The 23,142-nt window shown below is 37.0% G+C and overlaps 2 protein-coding genes across 4 annotated transcripts in view; both read right to left on the bottom strand.

Annotated features, from left to right (window-relative positions):
- LOC110046260 (Golgi apparatus protein 1-like) overlaps positions 1 to 23,142 on the bottom strand; it is a 56,906-nt gene that overhangs the window by 31,333 nt on the left and 2,431 nt on the right. For all 3 annotated transcript variants that reach the window (XR_016209986.1, XM_089298656.1, XM_089298655.1), the window contains 8 exons: positions 13,872 to 13,901; positions 12,438 to 12,527; positions 11,932 to 12,141; positions 7,557 to 7,802; positions 6,211 to 6,261; positions 4,632 to 4,767; positions 3,266 to 3,492; positions 1,842 to 1,969 (listed from right to left, as the gene is read on the bottom strand). Coding sequence is in view for 2 of the 3 variants with exons in the window: in XM_089298656.1 (XP_089154782.1) it covers positions 1,842 to 1,969; positions 3,266 to 3,492; positions 4,632 to 4,767; positions 6,211 to 6,261; positions 7,557 to 7,802; positions 11,932 to 12,141; positions 12,438 to 12,527; positions 13,872 to 13,901 (1,118 nt within the window). In the remaining variant the exon portion in view is untranslated. The remainder of the gene's footprint in view (positions 1 to 1,841; positions 1,970 to 3,265; positions 3,493 to 4,631; positions 4,768 to 6,210; positions 6,262 to 7,556; positions 7,803 to 11,931; positions 12,142 to 12,437; positions 12,528 to 13,871; positions 13,902 to 23,142) is intronic.
- Positions 16,940 to 23,141, bottom strand: LOC149106400 (zinc finger MYM-type protein 2-like). The gene is made up of 2 exons (XM_089298681.1): positions 18,423 to 23,141; positions 16,940 to 18,337 (listed from the first exon to the last, which is right to left on the bottom strand). Exons 1-2 carry the CDS (start codon positions 18,836 to 18,838, stop codon positions 17,482 to 17,484), a joined length of 1,272 nt encoding a protein of 423 aa, XP_089154807.1. The 5' UTR covers positions 18,839 to 23,141; the 3' UTR covers positions 16,940 to 17,481.

Here is a 23,142-nt window from a genome sequence, read left to right on the forward strand (position 1 = left end):
TAATCCAGCTGGTTCACTTGGTTCTTCCGTTGGAGCAAGTTGCTTAAAAATCAAAGCTTTCAATAATGCAACTTACCATGGAGGCTCATCGTCAGAATCAGACGAAACTGATGATGAAGAATTCGAAACGAGCGACACGAAATACCAGAGTATTGTCAATCTGGACGAGCTCAATCAACAGCTTGCTGGCCAAGTCACTTGCAGTTTTTGTGGAAGTGAAGGAATAAACTTTGAAGAAGTACTCTGCTCCACGCTCGCGTCCAGGTTTCTTACAAAGAATTAAGTCACCATCATACCTAAATTTTGTCAGACATAGATTTGGAAATGTGCTTTCCTTTGACTTATAAAAATAATTTATAAATCAACAAAACACAACCTACTCCAAAGACCTCATTTCGGATATGAGAGCAGCCCGAATGTTCTCACTCGATTCGATTGATTCTCCTTCGGTTGACGCACTTCGTTTCTTGACGTGGGATTTCCGCTTGCCTTTGGCAACTTTACCCATTGCCATGATTGCTTTTCTTTCATCTCGCCGGTCAACAGATCGAAAACGTAACTGTAATGCAACACTTTTCCCGGGAAATTCTAACCCATTGTAGTTGACGCCAGGAGGTCCTGTTGCGCCATTGGCTTGCGGTTTCAAAAGGCGACATAATCTCCTGGGGCGGCGCGAGTTGTTTACAAACCTTTTTGAGCGAAAATCTCGCGTTTGATTTCTCTTAGAATGTGTCGACTTTGAGCAAATTAATAGGGTATGTAGATTTCACGGATTTTCGTAAAATTTGGCCAAAGCATTCCATGAATAATAACAAACAAAACGGTGTCAGGAAATTATCATATTTGAAATATTTTTCCCGTGGCGACCATTTACACAACGCATCTTGAACATTTTTAGCTTCTTCAACTTTGAACTAGGATATCTTGGCAACCAATCAGAGTATCAAAAAAGCCTGACACCGTTTTGTTGATTGATGCCTGTTGAATAAGACTGTGCAGCCATTTTGCTCGTGCCGCGGCATTCGATACCCGATTAATTCAAGAGAACAACTCTCGGTCATTTCACGGTTTACCGGCTGCTGACACTTCCCAAAAGAAAAAGTCACTTAAATTATATTTTTCTCAAAAACTACATTTATTAAGCTTTCTACTGATATATAGTTTGTTTAGGTTTTATTGAAACTGGCGCACGTACGAATTTTTTCCTGAAGGGCACCTGCGAAGGTGGGAAGTAACCTTAAAATCCCAACTGCTTGGAGGCGGACCAGTTTGCTATGTACAAAGCATGGAGGAGTTGAGTTTGGGTCTCACCACCAAAAGCAAATCCATCTGTATTGGGAGGGAAGAGGATTTGACCTTGGGACCCCAGTGAGTCAGTGAGTCAGTGAACAAGCAGTGAGTGGGTAAATATAGTCTTAATCCCTTATATGGGCTATGTAGGTATGTGCAGCCCCAAAGGGTATGGCTTTTCAGCTGTTTTGGTCATAAATAGGATATCGATTTTGGCCATTTTGGTGTTTAACAGGGTATGGTTTTAGCACTCTGGTCTTGAATTGGGTATGTTTCTTAGAAGAAACTGCTTTTTAACATCAATAACACTGTCAACAAAAGCCCTTCATAACTTATGTTTAGGTAAACTGTGCCAGCCACAATGGTCATAAGTAGGGTATCAAATTTTTGGCCAGGTCATAAGTATGGTAGCAAATATTGCAGATTTTGGTCATAAATAGGGTAAGGGTTTTGGGAAGTGGGCCACACCTCCAAAACAAATTTTCTTGGAGTACCCCCCCCCTCCCCTACTCCCAGGGAATATACATATCACAGTCAACTTTATAACTTACATAGCATCAGCTTCTTTTTTGTATTTATCTTTACACACTGTCAGGATGACTGGTTCACAAGCCTGGTACAAAGTGGAATCAATGCGGTAATCGCTCCAAGCACCTGTGACCTCCAAAAGCTTGTCAATCTGTCAAGTCACATATTTATTTACAGCATGTTGCAGGATTGGTCGAATTACTTAAGGTTAATTTGTTTCTACATTAGTTCTGCTTCAACTTGAAGATACCATTGATCCCAGACATCTGCTGAACTGGCTTTCTTTAGAGGCCATTTCATGAATGCAACATTCAGGGTTTTCATTAAGGGCCAGGCACTGGGCAAATTGGCTGGCTGTAAGGACAACTCTGACCACCTGATTTGACCATTTAGAGGAAAGTTTTCTTATAAAGAAAGTTCAAAAAGTAATACCTGCCTGTGAAAACCAATTGGCCTTGTGTTGAAAATGTTTATAAAACCCTCCTAGACCACTGGTTTCAGTTGTGGAATGAAAAAACAGTGATCATGTGATGATGAGTTTGACGATCATTATCAAAGAATTTTTTTTTAAACTACCTTGAGGACCTGTACACTTTTCTGTCAATTCCTGCACAGCCTGTTGCTATTTTTTGCTGTATTTGACAATCATACAATTCAAAATTTTTATGGCCAAGAATTTTAAGGTCCTAAACAAGCTACATTTTTTAACTTGTACATGTCAATTATGGCACAATCTGCAACTAAAACCAACAGTTTCTCAAATGACCTGATAAAAAGCCATTTACACAGACTTCTAGAAACAAGAGTTACTTAACACTCTTGTGATCACATAACAGGAAGGCAGTGGCATCCTTTGTGAAGCCTGTCTAAATTATGAACGTGTATACTGGGACTCGGTCAGCTTCATTGCACCCCCATTCTGTACTTGGAATTTCACTGTAAGCACTTAATATGTACATATACCTAAGTTTGATAGATACTTAATAACTGGCTGCTAGTAAAAGTACAATCACACTAATTTATCAAGCATACATTGGGCTTTCAGTATTCCCTGTATGCAATAGCCAGCAATCGCAAGCACTATTGGCATTTTGGCATTCTGAGGGCTAAATCAATAATTTTTTGTTACACGTTTCAACTTTCACGTTAAATTAGCTTAAAAGATTATAATCGGATGTGATACATGTATTGTACACAGCATAGAGACTACACTTTAAAGCATTAACATTGCTATTATTATGTAACAAAAATGATATTGATCAATGCATTCTGATGGCACTGTAAAATTGAAAAGGAATATGGGAATAGTAATGGAGAGTAAAAATTAAACAATGTGTTTATGAGTTTTTTATTCCTAATTATCATTTCAAAATAATAATAAATTATTGTTTTGCACAAGACAAAAGATGACTTTCAATAGCCTCTGCTCTCTTTTCTTATTACTTACAGCCTTGAAGCACTGTGGCCTAATGATGTCATCCTTTCCCTCATTTTCCTCTGCCAAGTCCATTAAACAGTCGATGGTCTTCCCTTCCTTTTTTTCTCCTTTGTTACAACGTTTTTGAATTTCCACGTCACACTTTGCAACAATCTCAGGATTGATGGAGTAATCTTCCATCAGCTGTTGACTCAGATCAAATAACTCTGCCTGACACTTGCCGCTAACTTTTTGATCTGTGGGTCATCAAAAGTCGAAATTATGAGTAATGATACAGTAATCAAACATCATTATCTTCAGCCATAATTACACCTATTTAGTAAGTGTAGATCAACCCTACCCCAAACCAAAAGATAGAAAAACCAACACAAGGATCGAGATTTAAAGCTGAAACTCCTTTGCATTCCAACAACACTATAGGTGTGCTTCATTAATCCAGCACTTATAAAGTAACACAGAATTTGTAACTGAACTCAATTTAATACCAAATACTTGTTTCTTACTTAAATTGATATCAAAATATAAATGGTACCAAAATGCAGCAAAATGTTTGCCATTATTTAGATGATTGACCTTCCCAGACCAGTGAAGCGAATATGCCTATAACATATTGATTTCCTGGAGGGTTCAAAACAATTTCTGATACTGAGTGCTGATTGTAGGGACATCCAAAAAGATGTTTCACCATGCAGAGAATTGCTTGCTAAAAATTAGTCCATAACAATATTAATTCTTGTAAATTTCTGGGAAATGCAAGTACATTAACAGTGCAAATAAAGTCCTGTCTCATAACTGAGGGCTAGTGGATTATCCTGTCCAACTGTAGTGGGTTTTGAAGTATATATGAAATAATTCATATTGAACTGCAGTTGTAGATGAAGGTGAAGAATGATCATTGCAGTAAATTTTCCAATTTAAGCAATTGGAAAGAAGAAGCCTGAAAAAAATCAGGGCTTCAACCGGTGCAATGCGATCGCACCGCTATCGTGGAGGTCACGGGTTCGAATCCCGTTGAAGCCCTGATTTTTTCAGGCTTCTTCTTTCCAATTGCTTAGATTGGAAAATTTACTGCGATGATCATTCTTCACTTTCATGAAGTGGGTTTCATCTGTCACTTGCCAGATGAGCAAGTAACTTGTTAAAAAGGCCATTCTGCTTGAGAAAGGCATTTGCACTACCATAGAACGGTTCCAGTTTTCCCAAATGAGTTCCTTAACCTGGAAAACGCGCTTTCTGTGTACCCTGACATTGTGTGTAATGTGTACCTGAAAGAACTGTACAAAATTACATGCCTGGACTTAGCCAATCTCTATTCCCATTAACATGCCTCAACCTTGTGTATTCAAGAATACTGTTTACTTCAAAATATTATTACCATCTTGTATAGCTTTCTGTAAACAGAGTAAATTGTTGTGTAGAACTCCAGGGCTTGCATTTCCTCTTTCACATTCATATTGATCCTTGTATTGTTGATAAAACAGCATGCAATTCTTCATCAATGGATAGTTTGCCTTGTAAGAAGAAAATTAATAAGGAAATTAACTGAATTAACACTGACTTGACATTAAAAAATTGTCAAGCAACAGGAAGAGTAAACAGATGTCACATAAATTCTTCTTTTTAACTTTTCAGCACTTAATTTCAAGTTTTTGACAATACTACTAGGAATTCATACAGGTCATGTCACTTACACGTAAAAGCTATGCATTATCCTTTATTATTAAAAACTGGATCGTTGGATAATGCAAATCAAGAGTTTTCATTGGTTTACACATCATGGTATATGAGCCTTATACTGTGCTCTACAAATAAGTGTGTAATTTTGGGGGGCATTTTAATTTATTTCTCTTTTACTTTAGTTTTCTTTATTTTGGGGGTGTTTTCAATAATAAAAATAATTATTCCTCTCGCATTTGTTGGAAATGAGATGACTATAACCAATTTGGCACGACATGCCTCATTGGCTATCTTTCATCTCATCTCCAAATATAATCAAATATGTTATTTGCTGGCTGGGAGGCCCGTACAGTGAAAAACTGTGACCAAGGTCTTGAAAATGCTGCCAGAGGCCGGAGGCTTAGGGCACCATTTTCAAGACCTTGGTCACAGTTTTTCACTATACAGACTGACCCTGACCCGCAAATAACATCTACATGAAGTTCACCAGTTAAGTTCACCAGTTAAGTTCACCAAGATTGTTTTTCCGGTGTGAAATTTCATGCAAAGTTTGAAGTTGTACTACAAAAACAATTCTGTCAGTTGTTGCGAATCACTCAAAATCAGACTTTTCTACTGTAAATTGAGTAGCAGATAGTGAGGAAATTCATTAAGTATATTCCACAGAAATTCTCTTAAATACAGCAACAATCAGAGAGGTAAACTCGATTGCAATTGACTCATTTTTTGCTTAAAATTGTGCAACGGAGAAACACAGGATTACATGCCATTACAGTGCCGAGTGGGGCAATGAGCTACAAACAACCAAATGAACTCTCACAACTTCAAAACACTCGATTGAATTTACTTACAGTGACTTTCCTTGACATTTAAAAGTGAATAGAGATAAACTTGTGTTGATTGTTGATGGAGGTGTGAAAAACGTAAAAGATTGATGATTACCACTAATTCATTCACAAAAATAGATAAACATGATGGATTCCGCCCGCTGTGGTGGGCCGAATTGGAAAATTCCACCAGCTCCCAGGACCAATCAGATTGCAGGATTTGTTAAATTCTACCCGCTCATGAGCTGAGAAAAAAATAATTAGCCATTATGCACATGGGAAATGCACAGTTAGATGAATCACTCACAAGGTAAATGTTTCATGTCTTCATGAGTGATTCAAGATTTCAACCCATCCGAGCTTATAAAAACAACTAGTCTCAGGAGTGGACCAGAGGAAGTGAGCCCTTTATCACAGAACACAAACATTCACTGGTAACATTTTACATACTTTTGGATCAATGGCCTCCAGTCTCTGTCTCTCTGTCAACCTATGTCGACACTGTGGAAAAAGAACAAAATCATTAGAAAAAAATCAAATGATAATTTGCAATAAACACAAACCAAAGACTGAAGTGCAGTGAAACCTTTTAAGTATTACTAAACAGCTAAGTGGATAAAGAATATGGGTTGGGCTGTTTGAAAGCCAACTGACACTAATCTAGGATGTCTTAACAGCGATTGAAATTTATTAATTTTCCCATGCACTGGTACAGTGGAACCCTGCTATAACGAAGACCCCATTATAACGAACATCTGAAAGCCTCAGTGGCAGAATTACAGTCAAATATGTGGAAACGAACCCCGCTATAACGAACCCTGCTATAACGAAATCCCCACTATAACAAATAGATTTTGTCCAGTCACTCACAGCAGCCAGTAAAAACAACAGATTTGAGTAGAAATCACAGCTTGCTTTATTGCAGTTTTGACAAATACATGTACTACTATTGCTGTGTTATGACACGTCCTCCTAATCTTTAATCAAGGACAAAAGCTTTGACACTTTAGATGGCTTCTGCTGTTCAAGTTTGTAGGTGGCCAGAATTTCCAAGCCCATGCCTTTGTTTCTTCTTTTCCCTCTGACTTTGACTGGAATTTTACCTCTGTGCTTGAGGAATAAATGAAATGTTTGTGAAAGAGTCAGTGGAACATGGCTGAAAATCATTGTTTCTCTGTCTTACTAATGTTTGATGGCAATGACGTGTATCGTGTGGGTTATCTGGAACTTTGTTTGTTTAGAGACAAATCGGGAAAATGATCACTAAATGACATCAATGATTTCCCACAGGTGTTACTGTTACTTCTGAATTTTAAAGTTGATTGAAAGTGTTCTTGATTGTCAGCATGTTACACTCACAGTTTCCGGTATCAAATGAATGAAAATAATGGTTTTTTTTTGCAAAGAGTATTGAATTTTTGGTAATTGTTATTTATTAAATTACCTCACTGTAACAAATATTTTTTCTATTAACCAGATAATTTGTTATAATGGGATCTTCGCTATAACGAAGACCCCGCTGTAACAAACAATTTTTTTGGTACCGTGGCACTTTGTTATAGCAAGGTTCCACTGTATTAATTAAAAGTACTTTTATTTAGCGCTTATGTTTTATTGAGGTTGAGATTACTTCAAGTCAAATCTGCAGAGCAGAAAAATTATGTTCATTTCATAGCTGCTTTTTCTCGCACCACAACTTTTATTATTCTTTTGACAAAACAAAAATTAAATTTCACAAAATATATATCATTCTAATAACTGGTGAAATGTTAACTTTGTACCATCCCACAACCTACTTCATTACTCATGGCTGCCTCAAACTTGTATTTCTTCAAGCATTTGTACACTCTTCCCTCCCCTGATGGAATCTCTTCACAAAATCTCTCTCTGTCATCTTTGCAAGCATAGTACAGAGGACGGTCAAGACGGTAGTCATCAGAAGACAGTTCAGCTAGATAATAAATTTGTTTTTGGCATGCCTGTGATAATTTTTCCCGGTGTTCTCCAAGGCATTCTAGTACGTCATTTTGAGAGTGGATATCCTAGGAAAACAATCAAGAATGATTAATTGAATCGCATGCCTTTGAGATGAATCTAAAAGGAATGACTCGTAAACTACCGCTACTAACTAGGTAAATAAACAGCATGCAATGCATGCAGAAGTGATGATGTTTAAAAATTGTTCCTAGAAGATTTGAACATGAGCAGACAAACTGATTCTTAAACTTTTGGGTTAGAAATTTTAGGGGTTTACATTTAGGGTAGTCCATTGGTGGTTCATTCAAGTAGTTCATGTACCAGGTCCATCTTGTTAGTTCCATGTGTTAGGGGTCAGCGAAATGTACCAACCCAAATAAAAAGCACTCCGCTGAAAAGTTCCTCTCTCTGAAATCAACACCTTCTTATCTTTGAAGATGTTTGGCAAAGCTAATTACCTCACTGGAAATTAATTTCTTGTTTTAACCATATACTTGTCCGAGAGAAAATCATTTTCTCTCGACTTGTCATATTGCATGTGCAACCCGCTTGTCTATCTAAAATTGTATGTATCGAAGATATGTTATTATGAGTTTGCCCATGAGTGCAAATTTATCCCACACTGTATAAACCAAAATCCACCCCCAAATCTTCATTTAAAAGCTGAAATTAAAAGCACTCCGCTGATCCTACAAACAGCAAAGGAAAGCCACAAAGTACAAGTTTCTCTCTCTGAAATCGACACCCTATTAATATCTTTTAAGATATTTGGCAATGCTAATTACCTCACAAAAAATTAATTTGTTGTTAACCATATGTGACCATGAACGGGAAAATGTACCTTAACGCTTATCCATTAGACGGGCAAAAGCATTAAGCATCCGTTAGTCATCCGTTAGAACATTTTCTTAAAAACGTTAGAGGCGTTAGCCCAACCGTTAGATGTTAGCATCAGGCCGTTAGAACGGAGAGTGTAACCGTTAGCAAGAGACATGTATCTGTTAGCCCTTAGCATCAGACCGTTAGATGGACCAGCATAACCGTTAGCAAAAACTCTGTATCCGTTAGCACGGCTAGAGAAGCCGTTAGGATCCGTTAGAATAAATTAGCATCCGTTAAACGGGTAACGATTCCGTTAGAATGGCATGACATGCATTGAAGTAGAATGTGGTAGCCTAACATGGTGTGAAACAAGAGCAGCTCTTGGCTTCCATTTAGTTCAAAACAATCATGAGAGATAACTATCTTTCGACGAGAAGTTTGGCGATTATTATTTTTTGATGCCCTGATTGATAAATACAACTCGAATGAAATTCAATAAAGCCTTCATGCTATAATTGTTATACACGATCCAAAACAAAACACGTTTGCCGCTTCCACAAACAGCCTGACGACATGTAAAATCCTAACTACGATCGTCATTATATGAACTGTATGGACATATGTAACCCCAAGGAAAGTACATCGGGTTCAGGAAGCACTCCAAAAAGAAGTAAACAGGCACAGATGCGCAGTTACCCTTCTTCCCTTCTTTTTCATGAAGGAAGAAATCATGAACAGTAACACCGATGGTTCTCACGGCAAACAATGCCTGGACAGCAATAAGTTAAATTCATTAAAAGTTTTAGTTTTTAGCCAGTTTCCTGTAGAATCTGCGACGGAAAAGGATAAACAGTGGGCATTTATGAAAACCAAAATAAATGCCAGGTGTCGCGCTATTAAGTACGCAAATACCACGCGGGCACAGTAACGAATAAGTGAAAGCACCTGTTGTAAGCATTTTAGTTTTCCTAGAAAATTGCCCGTAGTTTTTATTTTTCTCAGTTTAGGGGCAATGTTTGTAATACAATAAGAATGTATTTTAATAAAATTAGTAGATCATTTTTGAAATTGAAGGACTTCATTCAGTTATAATTTTTAAATAAAGTGCTACGAACTAAAAAACTAAAGTAGAATAATTATTTGGTTTCAATTCACAAAGTGCGCGGGTTCAAAAATTTGCATAAAGTTGTTTACATATTCTAAGATGTGAGAAACGGCCATATTCCGGTGGAAAGTTTGATGAATATTTTGATAGACTGTTGTCTGACTCTGAAACAGAAGAAACCAATTTTAAACTACATGTATTTTATCGGATGGAACCAGCGCCAACAAAACGCCTGTCGCTTTGAGACTAGCTTCGTGACCTCAAAAGGTACCGCTTTTCACATGCATGCTCTGTCAAGAAAGCCCTATCTCTCGCGAATCCACAGTTGGATAAAACAGTTACTTTTACAAAACTCTAGGCAAAGTCATTATGTAAAAATTAGTACAAGCAACAAATTCATTTGAGTAAAACAATAAAAAATGTTCATCCTGACAGGCGAGTTAAATTGTTTACACACGGGTCTAGCGATGTTAGGTTCGCGTCCCACATGATAATATAGGACTCGAATTCTGAGTTATTCGGTCTCGATAAGGAAGTGATAGTTTACATCACTGAGTTTTGTTTTCAATGCTCACCGTGGAAATAATTTTATGAATGTTTGTCTCGTTGACTACTGATGAAATCGGCACTTTGTGATTCATTTTTTCTAAAAATCGTGAGTGTAATACTAATAATGGTTTGACACGATTATGTGTTTCTAACATCAGACTGAAAGCTACGCTATTCGTTCGTTAGAAGTCCGTAGATGTAAATCGTTAGACAACCGTTAAACGTCCTAAGATGTAAACCGTTAGACAACCATTAAACCTCTTTGGATGTAGACCGTTAGACAACCATTAAATGGCTCCAGTCATCCGTTAGAACAAATTGCACAACCATTAGAACGGTTTCTTCATCTGTTAGGCATACTTAGTTAGCCGTTAGAACATTAGGAGAGAGCGTTGGAACGCTTTGATCATCCGTTAGGCACACTTAGATAACCGTTAGACCGTTAGGACAAAACGTTAGAATGCTGTGAAGACCATTAACTATCCGTTAGCTATCTGTCCATTAACGCCCGTTTAACGGATAAGCATTAAGGTACGTTTTCCTGTTCACGGTCACATATACTTGTCATCAATCAACATTCGTATTGTCTTTACCCTGACAAAACGATTATCAATTATTAAATCACAACCACTCTTTCGTTGATAGAAAATACAAAACAGCACATTTCCAAAACTTCATAAAAAACTGAAAATGAATTGTACCCTGACTTCATTATCACTACTGTAAACTGCATATTTCAGTGCTCATACAATGCTCATTCAATTCCCTTCAAGACTGGCAAAATTACAACTGCGCTACCACTCCGTTAATTTTACGTAGACCCTTCAGCTATTGCATGTGCAACTTGCTTGTCTATCTAAATTTGTATGTATGGACGATATGTTCTTATTACGAGTTTGCCAGTGAGCGCAAATTTATTCGACACTGTATAAACCAAAATCAACCCTCAAATCTTCGTTTAAAAGCTGAAATTAAAAGCATTCCGCTGATCCTACAAACAGCAAAGGAAAGCCGCAAAAGAAACCCGAAAAGGAATGTTACTCTCTCTGAAATCAACACCTTATTATCTTCAAAAATATTTGGCAATATTAATTACCTTACCGGAAATTAATTTGTTGTTTTAACTGTATACTTGTCATATCGATTAAAAGCAGTCTGCTGATCCTACAAACAGCAAAAAAAGGCACAAAGCCCTCACCTATCGCCTGTGTGACTTACTTGTCTATCTAAACTTGTATGTATGGAGGATATGTTCTTATTATGAGTTTGCCCACGAATGCAAATTTATCTGATACTGTTTAAACCAAAATCTGCCCCTAAATCTTCCTTTAAAAGCTACAATTAAAAGCACTCCACTGAACCTACAAACAGCAAAGAAAAGCACCAAAGGAACTCCCAGAGTGCATTTCGTTTCCACAGGGGGATAAATCATGCGCGACATCAGTGCACGGACATAAGCGCGACAAACTATGCAAAATCACTATCCAAAGGAATGCATGCTTTGCACGATGACGTCACACAATACGTCATCGCTTAATAAATACAGTATTAATATGGTATTAGGAATATTACATTATTAAATTATACATTTAATTTCATTACATCACATTGCATCAGCATTGCATCACATCACATCATATTATATTATATTAAATATGGTTTTAAGGAATATTACATAATTAATTAATACTCCATAAATCACTGTTTGTAACTCAAACCTCTCCTTCATCTTCTCTTGGAATCCTGCCACACGTAAATGTCTTCACATCATTAGCACAATCATCCAAAAAGTGTGAAATCAGATGGAAATTGCTGAAGACAATTGCTTGCATTTTGGTCATCATATGCTTGCATGTAGGAACTGTCAGCTTCTGCCTGTGTTCAAGTAAACATGGAACAATCTGCCCTGGTTTTTGACAATCAGGCAACTATAGAAAGAAAATTAACAACGGATATTGAAGTTACTGTATCAAAGATAATTGTGAAATACTTAATAAACTAAGATTGCCTAGTTACTCAAAAGATCATGTTAAAGGATCCCTCACTGCTGGTGACTAAGATCAGCAATTACTCTTCCTTTGCAAAGTTTCATCTCATTTCTGGAAACACAGGTCTCTTGTCCTAGCCTAAGGATGATAATATTAATAAAAATACTAACACTCATTTACTGTGAGTGATTCTAGTTTTTGCAGTACTTGAAAGAGAAGATTTCCATAACAATCACCAGTTTTAGATCAGCCACACAAAATCTTTGCTGTACAGCTTTTTCAAACTTTGGATCCTTGGCAAATGTTTGCTTGTATTCCCACAGCATCTGAAGACAAAAGTAACACAATATTTAGCACTACTAATTATAAGTCAGAATGGCATATGCTATTCTTGAGTCTCTGTGCACCTGCAGGAAAACAATTCCCTGGAATTTAATTGGCAGTTACCATTGGAAAGCTGTCCAAATTAACCTAATATTTGTCAAACATGATGTACCACTATGATTCTTAGCTTTTAGCCAGATGGGTGTCTTGGCATCCTGTACATGTGGATGGCCACTTTCTAAAGAAAATTGTTTCTTTTTTTTCATAGGTAATGCTTTATGAATTGTTCATTTGAGCAGGCCCTAAATAGCAAATTTTCGATGCCCACTTTTCAAATCCTGGCTAAAAGCCTGATTTTCATCATCATTTACTAGAAGGTTCTGTGAAACTCTGCAATCTGACCATCAAGGTGAGTTGCACCAACGGTTCCATCAACACTGGGTGGCCAAATAGAAGAGTCATTCAAAGACAGATTGAAAGAAAATTACTCCTTAAGGCTACAAAGCAAATATTGGCCATACTGTAACATTGTCATGGTGATAAATGTATTTTAAAGCCATATTTATTTACCGGTAATAAGGTGGTCATTATATATAATTATAAATTATATAATTATGTTTGGATTTATGAAAAACGCTGTCCCCTTCAGGCCTGCTGACAATAGCTAGCAGTCAGGCTATTGTGGTGCTTGAAAACCCAGGGGGACTTTCGTCAAGGAGGGTTGTGGCAACAAGCCTAGGGTCATGGCTACCAACTGGTACCAAGCCAGGCCCCAAGGGTCTTAACCCAGGGAGATGGGGTGGGTCACAGAGAGAGAGGCATTTTTGTCAATAAAACTGGTCATTTTCTTTGCAGGACACCCCTGGCTAACCGTGCCATGCAGGCTTAGGGACCGGCTGCCAGCCCGCCATACACAAGCTAGGTGGGTTATGAGTAGGCTGTGCAGGGACAGACCGCCTGTGATTGATTGATTGAAAAAACCTGATGAGTGTACTTCCTGGAAAAGTGGAAGCAGGATCGTTTGGTTGAAATTGACAGTTTTCATAATCCAGACATAATACACATGTACAAATCCACATAGATCTTTGCACAAATTACTTAATGAAATTACACTGATTGGAAACGTTAGGCACAGAAACAAAACTCTATAGAGAAACCTTAAAAGACAAGGTGTCAAATGAGGAATTGCAACAGATCAGTAGATATGGGTTTCACCGAATGTCAAAGGTTTTCCCTTCATTTTTCAGGTCAGATATATAGCTGGAATTGTTATTAAGTTTTTGACCAGCAAAAAACCCCTCTCATATGGAACACTGCAACTACACATGTAGAGAGGCTTAACTCACATGATGACATTCCACAGTCAAATCATCTTCCTGAAATGAAACATTGAAACAGAACCCAATGAGACAAACCACCAATTGCAGGTAGTAATTCAGACCACATAATTATAACGATTTGGTTAATTTGACAAGTTTTTTTGGTTGCGATGTACAGCAAGAGAGAAACTGGGAATTTGTGATCTACATGCGATGGTACATCGGTCATGGTAAGATAGCTGAATAGTAAGCCATAAAATGTTTGACTGAACAAAGTACAGTAATCTGACATGTCTCCAGATTAATGTAGATACCATCTTATTTTCCAACAGGCAATTTGATTCGTTATTTGATACAACCCACACTGTGATTGGTGTGACACGTGCACATGCATAACTCCCTCACTCACCAATCACATAGCCCTTCCAACTCCCAAGAGGAATTTTTGCTCAAAAATACTCAAGTTAATCAAGAGACCTTTACGCATTTTATTTGAGTCGAAAGTTTACCCTTTTTACACAACACAACACTACTTTACCAAAAATAGAAAAAAAAGATTAAAAAAACCTCTTTGACACTTCGAAAGTCTGATTTAAGGTCATTCCACTGAAATAGAACCTGCACTGAGATTTTTGTGAAACTTTGCCTATTGATCATTTATATTATAGGAACATAAATTTTGAAATAAAAATGGGGGGTCCCCATGTTTGTTTAGGAGTAACAGCACCTTGTTTATACCCAATAAATCCTTATAACAGCACCATGATTGTGGTCACGATTGCTAGCTAAATTCACGTTTCTGATGATTGTTTTTTGCTCTACACTGAGAATTGGTCCATATTTATTTCACACAAAGAAATTTATTACTCAATTCAAAACAACAGAAAAAAATGACAGGTCACCATACTCATTTGCGAGAAAATGACGATTTACCTCTGTGGCGAGGTCCAGCCGTATAGAAAAAACCACCATTTTTTTATGCGCACGCGCTAATCACGTGCGAAATTATGCACAGTAGGCATGCGCATTGCAATACTGGGGAATGACCTTAATTAAATATCATTAAACTTTAACTTGGTACCATGCAGTCTTCAAAGAACATTTTGAGCAGTTTTCATACTTTTTACCTTTAAAAATATCGGACTGAAATGAATGTCATCAAATAAAACTATTGAACTGCTACTGCAGAGACGTAAAAACCATCCAGAAATGAAAGCTTCTTTTTTATTAAATATCCTGGAAACAATAGCCGATAACTTGTCAGCTCTAATTGAATTTACTCCCATATAAAAAACAAAAGTGTTAAGTTACCATTTGTAACTAAAGATAGCAAACATCTCGTGGGACAGAGTGGTGATGATTTGTCAGCTCTAATTGAATTTACTCCCTTGTGAAAAACAAGAGTGTCAAATTACCCTTTGTAACTAAAAAATTAAAATATCTCGTTATATTTGCATGCAACAAGAACAAAACAATCATTACTTGCACTTATTATGTAAACGTTAGAACTCTTTCAAATCTAGATAGTCTTGTCTCCTCTAAAACATGTCCTAAGAACTAGAAGCAATGATTCGTGACCTCTAAATGAATTTACTCCTTGTGAAAAACAAAGGTATCAATGTAATTGACTCCAGGCATGATTACTGCAAGTTGAGAATTACAAATTGAAGGACGTCGAAGCACTGATCAAGAGCACTACACTTCATGTTGATTCCAACGATTATCTTTATTACAATGATCCAACGCTCAAAACCGTCAAACTAAAATACAAGTAAAATATCTAGTCTAAGTGACATGAAATGACAAAGCCAAACAATAATTGAACATGACAAACACATGAACATAGGAAAAGGCAAAAGCAACTAAATTACAAATAAACCGACGAAATGAAACTAAGAAAGGTAAAAACATGCTTACCGATTGTCCTCTCTGTATGCCTGAGTAGTTATAAACGCAGGATCCAAAAACTTCGCAATAAACACAACAAACTTCGCAAATGCAACAACAGATCATGCACACGGACACACGAGGTTCTGAAATATGATCTGATGAAAACGTCACTAATATCTAACCTAGACAGTTACAATCAAGTTACCTTTGTAACTAAAAATGAAAATATCTCGTTCCATTTGCATACTACTAACTCACAAACTGTTTCAAACCTCAAGGCTCATCTCGTTCATAACTAAAATTCTCAGCATAACCCACAGAAAATGTCGAAGAAAATCCAACATATGAATACTTCCTCCCCTTTTATAGAAGAATAAATATGGCCGTTCTGAACTGTATCGGGATCAAATCTTCTCACATACCATTTACCTTTACAACAAGAAATTTGATTGGCTGTTTATAGTTGATCCAATCTGATTGGTGTGACATACATACATCTCTCACTCACTCACTCACCTATCCATTGACCTGTCCATAACATACCCGACGCCCAGAAAAAGAGGTATTTTTTTTACAAAAAAAATTAACTCAATAAAAACAAATTGGGTGTAGGTTCTGTTTGTAGTTGCCTGTCACAGCCAAGGCAATTCAAAGTTGTGTTCATGAACATGTAAAATAAACAACTGTCCCAGTCATGTAACAAAAGCATGTCATCCTGCATTCTGACGAAACTGCTTTGCGATGTCATTTGTTTTTGCCCCTGCTGTGTGGAGGCCAATTTTGCATCCCAAGATCCATCAATCCATTCCTTGTCCCATAAAATCTCACTCCATTCCGCATTAAGACTGCAGTCTCCTTTTTGCCGAATGCAATACAAATTTTGTGAACCAGTGGATGTTTATTTTCTTTTGTCTCAGATTAGGATTATTTATTAATAAGCATTTCTATCCAAAAACCAATTTTATCTCAATGAATAGTATTACATTTATTTCATTTCTTAACCCGTTTGACACCTCTGTTTGACAATCGACTTAAAAAGGCACTATTTCGCAAGGCAAGCTTTTCTTTTCACTAGCATCACATGTTATGAAATTTTTGCTCACATATGAGCACAAATCAAAATTTTGAGTGACCTACAGTGTATGTCTTTGGGCATTTAGTGTGTGTGTGTACGTGTGTTTTTTTTTTTTTGGGGGGGGGGTTCCTTTTTCTTCTTTTAGTACAGAATGCACTATTGGGATGGTTTTGTTTTATATGTCATGTGATGTGACCGAGGACAGCAGCTATTTTTCAAGTAGCGCCACTTCTCCCTTGTTAGAGCAAAACCGAAACGTTACTGTCTATCTTTAAGAATTACCCAAAGGTTGGTTCAAAATTTTCAAACTACAATAGTGTATTTGTCAGGGTTCAAATAAAGAAGGGAAACATATTGCTTCTCCTTAGCAGCTTTTTTATTTCTTGCCTTAATTGCGTCTGTAATTATGTTTATCCTGACCTGACTTTCATATTTACTTCTCAAACTCATTAATTATTCATGAGCTGATGACCCAATCAGCTCGCATCAATTGGGTCAGGTGCATGCATGTTGATACCCAATGAACATACCGATCAACACACGGTAGATTAGTTCAAAAACTGATCAAGACACTGATCAAGAAACTTGAATTTTAATCAGTCTTAATTATAATTCTAAATACAGCATTTTTCCCGCTTAAATCATTGCTTACAACAACAATACAGCAACATATTATTCCTTCTTAGACATCGTTACATTAATTGTACAGTTTTTGAATTTTCCTTTCTGGAAAACAACATCCGTTAAAGATTGATCCTGTTTCTCTGTGGTAAAACATGTAGTTGTACTAATAACACTTGGACCTAGGATCTTTGAAACTTTAGACACATTTTCTTCTGTAGGCTTTTCGTACTGCAACAATGTATTAGAACGATGCCCCGACCTTTCGCGAATCAATTTTTCTTCAACCCCAGAATTGAACAGGGAGGAAACACAAGTAACGCGCAAACTGTGAGCGGTTTTGCGTTTAAAGCCTGCCGCGTCGCACATGTCAGGCAAAATCTTGTTCAAGCTGTTGATGCCTTCGGGCGCTTTATCGAATGCGAACCTAGTTTTTGATGGCTTAAAGTAAAATGCAGTAACTTCCTTTGCATGAGTCTCAACTAACCCTACATACAATCTGAATATCTCAACAAGGCACGGCTCGTGCTTTTCCTCAATAGAATGACAAACGTGCTTGACCATTCGCGGCACATACTTTAGATCACAAAGACCTCCATGATAAGTTTTAGAGGCATTTTCTTCAAACTTAATAAAATTTGGACCAATTTCAAAGTTGTTTACAACAATATTTCTGTGATCTCCCCCCCCCCCCCCCCCCCGCAACCCAAAAACTTTTCCGTTGTAGAAATAGATCGTGTTCAATAACGACTTAGCTGATGTAGTTCCCAGCAATTTCTTTTGCCAGAATACTGCTTCTTCTTGCTCGCTCACAAACTCCTTTTCCTCTTTCTTACACTTAATGTGAAGCCCATCTCGAATGCCATTCTTCATCTCGGCATCTAAGCAATGTCGGAAAAGGACAAACCTTCAAAAAATAACACACAAAATTAAAGTCCTGAAACAGTGCACTTTAAATTACTAACCAATTCGGTCTTAAAGTTGTCAAGTACCTTTTGTCACTAGCGTCCAGAGGATTCAAAGCTTCTGATCCATTTTTCTCCTCCAAATAACGCTTGAGGGCACAAATTATACCATAAACAGACTTCAGAGGGTATCTTTCACCGGACTTTTTAGCTACCTCCATCACAAATTTTGACAACCAATAGTTCAGCGACAGAGCGTCCATTCCAGCAATATCTACACTCACAGCGGTAACATTGTGTAAATCGTAGTCCTTGAAGAGACCGCCACAATCTAATACCGGAACTTTAACCTCTCTCAACCTCTGCCATTCGGCAAAAATGTTCACAGCCCACTTGTTTTTATACTTAGTTGAAACTGGAACAGCATCATTCACCAAAACATTTTCTTGAGAAGAGGTTTTTGGAACTCGAAAACGTTCTGATCTCCACTTGATCTCCATCATGCGGCATAATGTTAATTTATTAAAAATTCAACCTTTAAAACTTGCCCACATGGCCGCATATAAAAGATTCATTTCATTTACCATATGAATAAAAAACAGACAATAGCCTATTGAGCACGCCTACTAATTACCTATTCTTCGAAAAAAATTCTCATGCTACTTTGAGAAGCCAGCTCAAAAACTCGTGCTTCGTTTTTCATCAGGGGTTCCAAACACCTCGAAACAATAAAAGCACTCCGCCTTCGGCGTCGTGCTTTCATCTGTTTCTCGGTGTTTGGAACCCCTGATGAAAAACTCGCACTCGTTTTTGATCTATTACTTATCAATATTTTAATATTTACTTATTAACTTTTTAATATATACTTATTCATTTTTACATTCATAATTTCTTTTTTTGCGTGTGTCCCCAATTAGCAGCAATGCTAAATACCCCAGACAGGTTAATAAAGGTTTTTGTTGTTGTTGTTGTTGTTGTTGTAAGAGAGATAAAAAAGATTCCCGAGTTAGTGGCTTTAATACTCTTCAAATTGTAAATCTGTGACAAAAGAAACCAGTAAAGTGCTCATCTAATGAAAGTGCAAATTAATTTAAGCAGCCTTTGAGGGGACTCGTCCACCAATGTAGAATATAATATCAGCCAAGTAGCACTGTTTACCTTCAATACTTCTCATCGAAATGCTTCTCAGTTGTATCAGTCGATATCGTTGTGTATTAATTTTGAATTGTTTTCTTGTTAACAACAAAGGTGGCAACAGCAAAAGAAAAAGAACGTGGTATTCTGTGACTATTTAATAATTGAATTTATTTAGTTCTTGTTTATCACTGAAAAAAATTTACATTCTGAGTAAAACAAAATCGTTTCTCTTCCATTTCTTCATCAGATATTTAACTTTATTTCATTCATCTCCAGCAGTGAAAGAGAAAACAAGCACCTCTTCCGTGTGTTTTGGAGAAAACAAGGGTTTCATTTTACCTACCTTTGAGAGGGAAACAAAAGTATCAAGTTACAAAGTCGGCGTGAAAAGCTAACTTGTCACATTTGCTGCTTAAACGTAATATTGAATTTAAAATGAACGAAAATCAAGTTAAAACACCAGTCAGAGTAAAATTTAAAGACTGTCATGACAAACAGTAATTGCGAGTAATTTTTGGACCTTGAACAGATATACAAACATGAAACATCCTGGCAGACTACCAAAGTAAATTTATACAAACTGGAAGTGAACTGAGCAGGGGTGGAGTTAGACTTTCTAAAAGTCCTTTCCAATAATTCTTCTCTGGCCTGTTGGTTTCGCCGTTGGAAAGGACTTTTCCCACTTGCAGGGCACCAAATTTTACCGGTGCATTTTTCCACTGCTGACGTAAATACACATTAACTAATGAACAACCAAGAACTGACTATACGTCATGACGTTGCTCGTGATCAACAACACAACTCGCAGAGCAAATGTCTGCTGAGTTCAAAAACCTTTTTAATTTAGCTTTTGTTCTCGGATATACTTAAGGATATGAATTTTATGGAAGCAATTGAATATAGTCTATCCACCTTAATTTCAAGTCTTTGAAAGAAGGACAGGGAAAAGCAGTGGAAGGCTATTTATGTGACCAATACATGTTTGTTTACTTACAGACGAGATTTGACCACCTGCGTGATCTGGATCGTTTGAGAGAATTAATTAAGTTTGGACCTTTCAAAGAAGAACAGAGCCATTCCTGCAGTTTGTGTAATTGTTGCACTTTTAGTTGATTTAATGAATGACCAAGTTTCTTCTCTACAAAGAAAGGGCATCGCAACAAATTTGCATTGGCTGTTTTACCGACTCTTGGGAACAGCCCTTTCGTTCTCTCCCATTCGTTGCGACTTCAATTCTCAACGTTATTTAATCAAGAGAGCTTTTATTACAGAATTAAGGTTCTCCCCGACTTATTCCGCCTTCTTTAGTTAATTTGGATTCTTGTCGATACAAGCTAGATCTACATGAGTTTGTAGCAATTGTCAGGCAGCTCTCTGTCCGATAGCTGGTTAATCTAGACTAAAATAATTCACAATCGGTTTAAACATGGTTTTGTCTTTTGAGGAGGTGTTACTCAATGGAACAGCTTTTGCCATTTGTCAATATTGCTGACTACATACTGCACTGTACACAAATAAATTTATTTGAGTTAGGGAACAGTACTTGTACACTCGTAAACATTTTGACGGAAATCATTTTCTGCTTTCGTGATGATCGCATGTGGAGCACATGGAAAGTGAAAAATGTCAATCATGTTTTTCGTGCCAAAAATTTACGCTCTGATTCACATCCCTGCAAGTGAAACAAGTTGACCTCTCGTAACTTACGTCGCTCACACTTGCGCTCGCCCTCGTCGCTCAAAGATTATCCTCTCAGCCAATTTCTAGTTCGTCCCAAAAATGTTTTGGTTTCCTTCAATTTACTAGTTCTTTACTTGACTATTTAGAATGGTTCCAGTTTAAATTGACAACCTTTCTCATGGCAATTGAATGAGCAGTGCTGAAAGCTGCAATCAAGTCTGCATTGGATGATATGTTTGATACTAAGCTTGCCTTGTTGTTAGATATGACCTAATACTGGGCTTGTTCCCAGTTGAAGAATTCCTGAGAAAGCATCATCAAGATGACAAATTCCTAGCAGGTAGTAACCAAGTCTAGTTCAGGGATTTTTGCTCAGATTTTTTCACTCAAATTTCTAAGCATTTTCATGCATATTTCATGCTCAATTGACCCAATCACTCTGATCTGGGTATCACTGGAAAGATCTTTTCCTCCTACAGAACTTGAGTATAGGTGATGCCAACTTTATTCAAAGGTGATGATGGTCGGTTATGGGTTGCACAAACATCAATGGGTTATGAAACTAGTTTTTTTGGCGGTGCACCATTAACAAGTATCTTTTCTCGTCAAATGCCACATATACTAGTTAGCAGTTACAATGTATCATGAACAAACCTGTTTGAATCATAAATCTTATAATTATTTAAGAGTAATGTGCATACTTCAAAGATAATGTTAAGTGCCAGAAAATGGTATTAAATACATTTCGTTGTCTCAAAGGTGAATCACAAAAATTTATTAATTTTACTACATACAATCAGCATCTTTCCTATCTAAGCCATTTATAACATAGACAAGTAGACTGTGCAAGAAGAAAAATGCTGTTTACTATAATTTTCAAATATCTCTTTTCATTCCAGAGAGATTCAAGTTTTTAAAATATGCAAATTAGCCAAGTGATGACGTCATAAACTCAACCGGATTTTGATCAAATATGATGAACAAAGATATCTCAGCCAATTTGTAATGGAAATGTTTGATTCTTTGCCGTAAGATTCTACTAGAGGTACTCTGGCCACCATATGAGCTTAAAGATGTCCTTCAGCCTGTACTGTGCAGTCTCAGCACCTTCACACTCAGTGGAATGTGAATTGGCATCGTTCATTACGAATCACATACCTTATCTTTGAGGCCCTTAAAATTCTTTTTCTAGCAGCCTCACTGATTTTTACAGCTGCAAAGTTGTTTCATCAAGTGATATGAGAAAGAACAAAGTATAAAGTTTAGACCGCTTCGCATCCATAATGGCAGTTGTTTTGAAACTTTGAATTTACTTCAAGTAAGCACTGCAGTTGTGAAATGTTTACATTCTGTGATGTCTCACATGAAACAAAACAAAAAACGCAAACAAACTTTCAAGAGCGCGTAGTACAGACTGGAAATGATCTTTAACCTTTTTCTTTACATGGCAATGTACTGGGTTCCAGACCTCCCCAAAATTAAAGGCTTTTCTGGCCACCATTGATATATGTATTTGTCAATGGTGCCTCATCTGCATGATCCAGCAGGAATATAAATATGTTACATGTAGGTCGAGTTCATGGCCTTTTTGAGCTGAAAATCACTAAAATCTTGAAATCATTTTAGATGGGATTGAAAAAGAGCGTGTTGCTATGGGAACGGAAATTTTTATAGCCGTAGGTGTGTGCATGTAGACCTATTAGCTTACCAAATTTCAACATGGTCTCTGCTGCAAATTGATCAAGATAGCTCAATATATACTTGCTATAATATTGGGTTGAGTGTATGACATTATCAGTCATCTCATTTGCATATTTAACACATTTTTCAAACTTAAATATATCCGCAACCAATGCAGATATTTGCAAATGGTAACCGGCATTTTTGCTCTTTTGTGGAATTCTATGTGATAAACCTAAAAATTCAAGGGGTTAAAATTTGATCATAGTAGCACTTTATGAAGTAACACATGAATCTCATGGTAACAAAG

The sequence above is a fragment of the Orbicella faveolata genome, unplaced genomic scaffold (assembly GCF_042242905.1).
Source record: "Orbicella faveolata isolate gen_17 unplaced genomic scaffold, um_ofav_v1 contig_3, whole genome shotgun sequence".
Classification (NCBI taxonomy): Eukaryota; Metazoa; Cnidaria; class Anthozoa; order Scleractinia; family Merulinidae; genus Orbicella; species Orbicella faveolata.

Excerpts from the sequence above, each read along its gene's own strand:
- LOC149106400 (XM_089298681.1), bottom strand. The coding sequence starts at position 18,838 with ATGATGGAGATCAAGTGGAGATCAGAACGTTTTCGAGTTCCAAAAACC. Across the intron at positions 18,338-18,422 it reads CTGGACGCTAGTGACAAAAG|GTTTGTCCTTTTCCGACATT; the intron begins GTACTTGACAAC and ends TATTTTTTGAAG.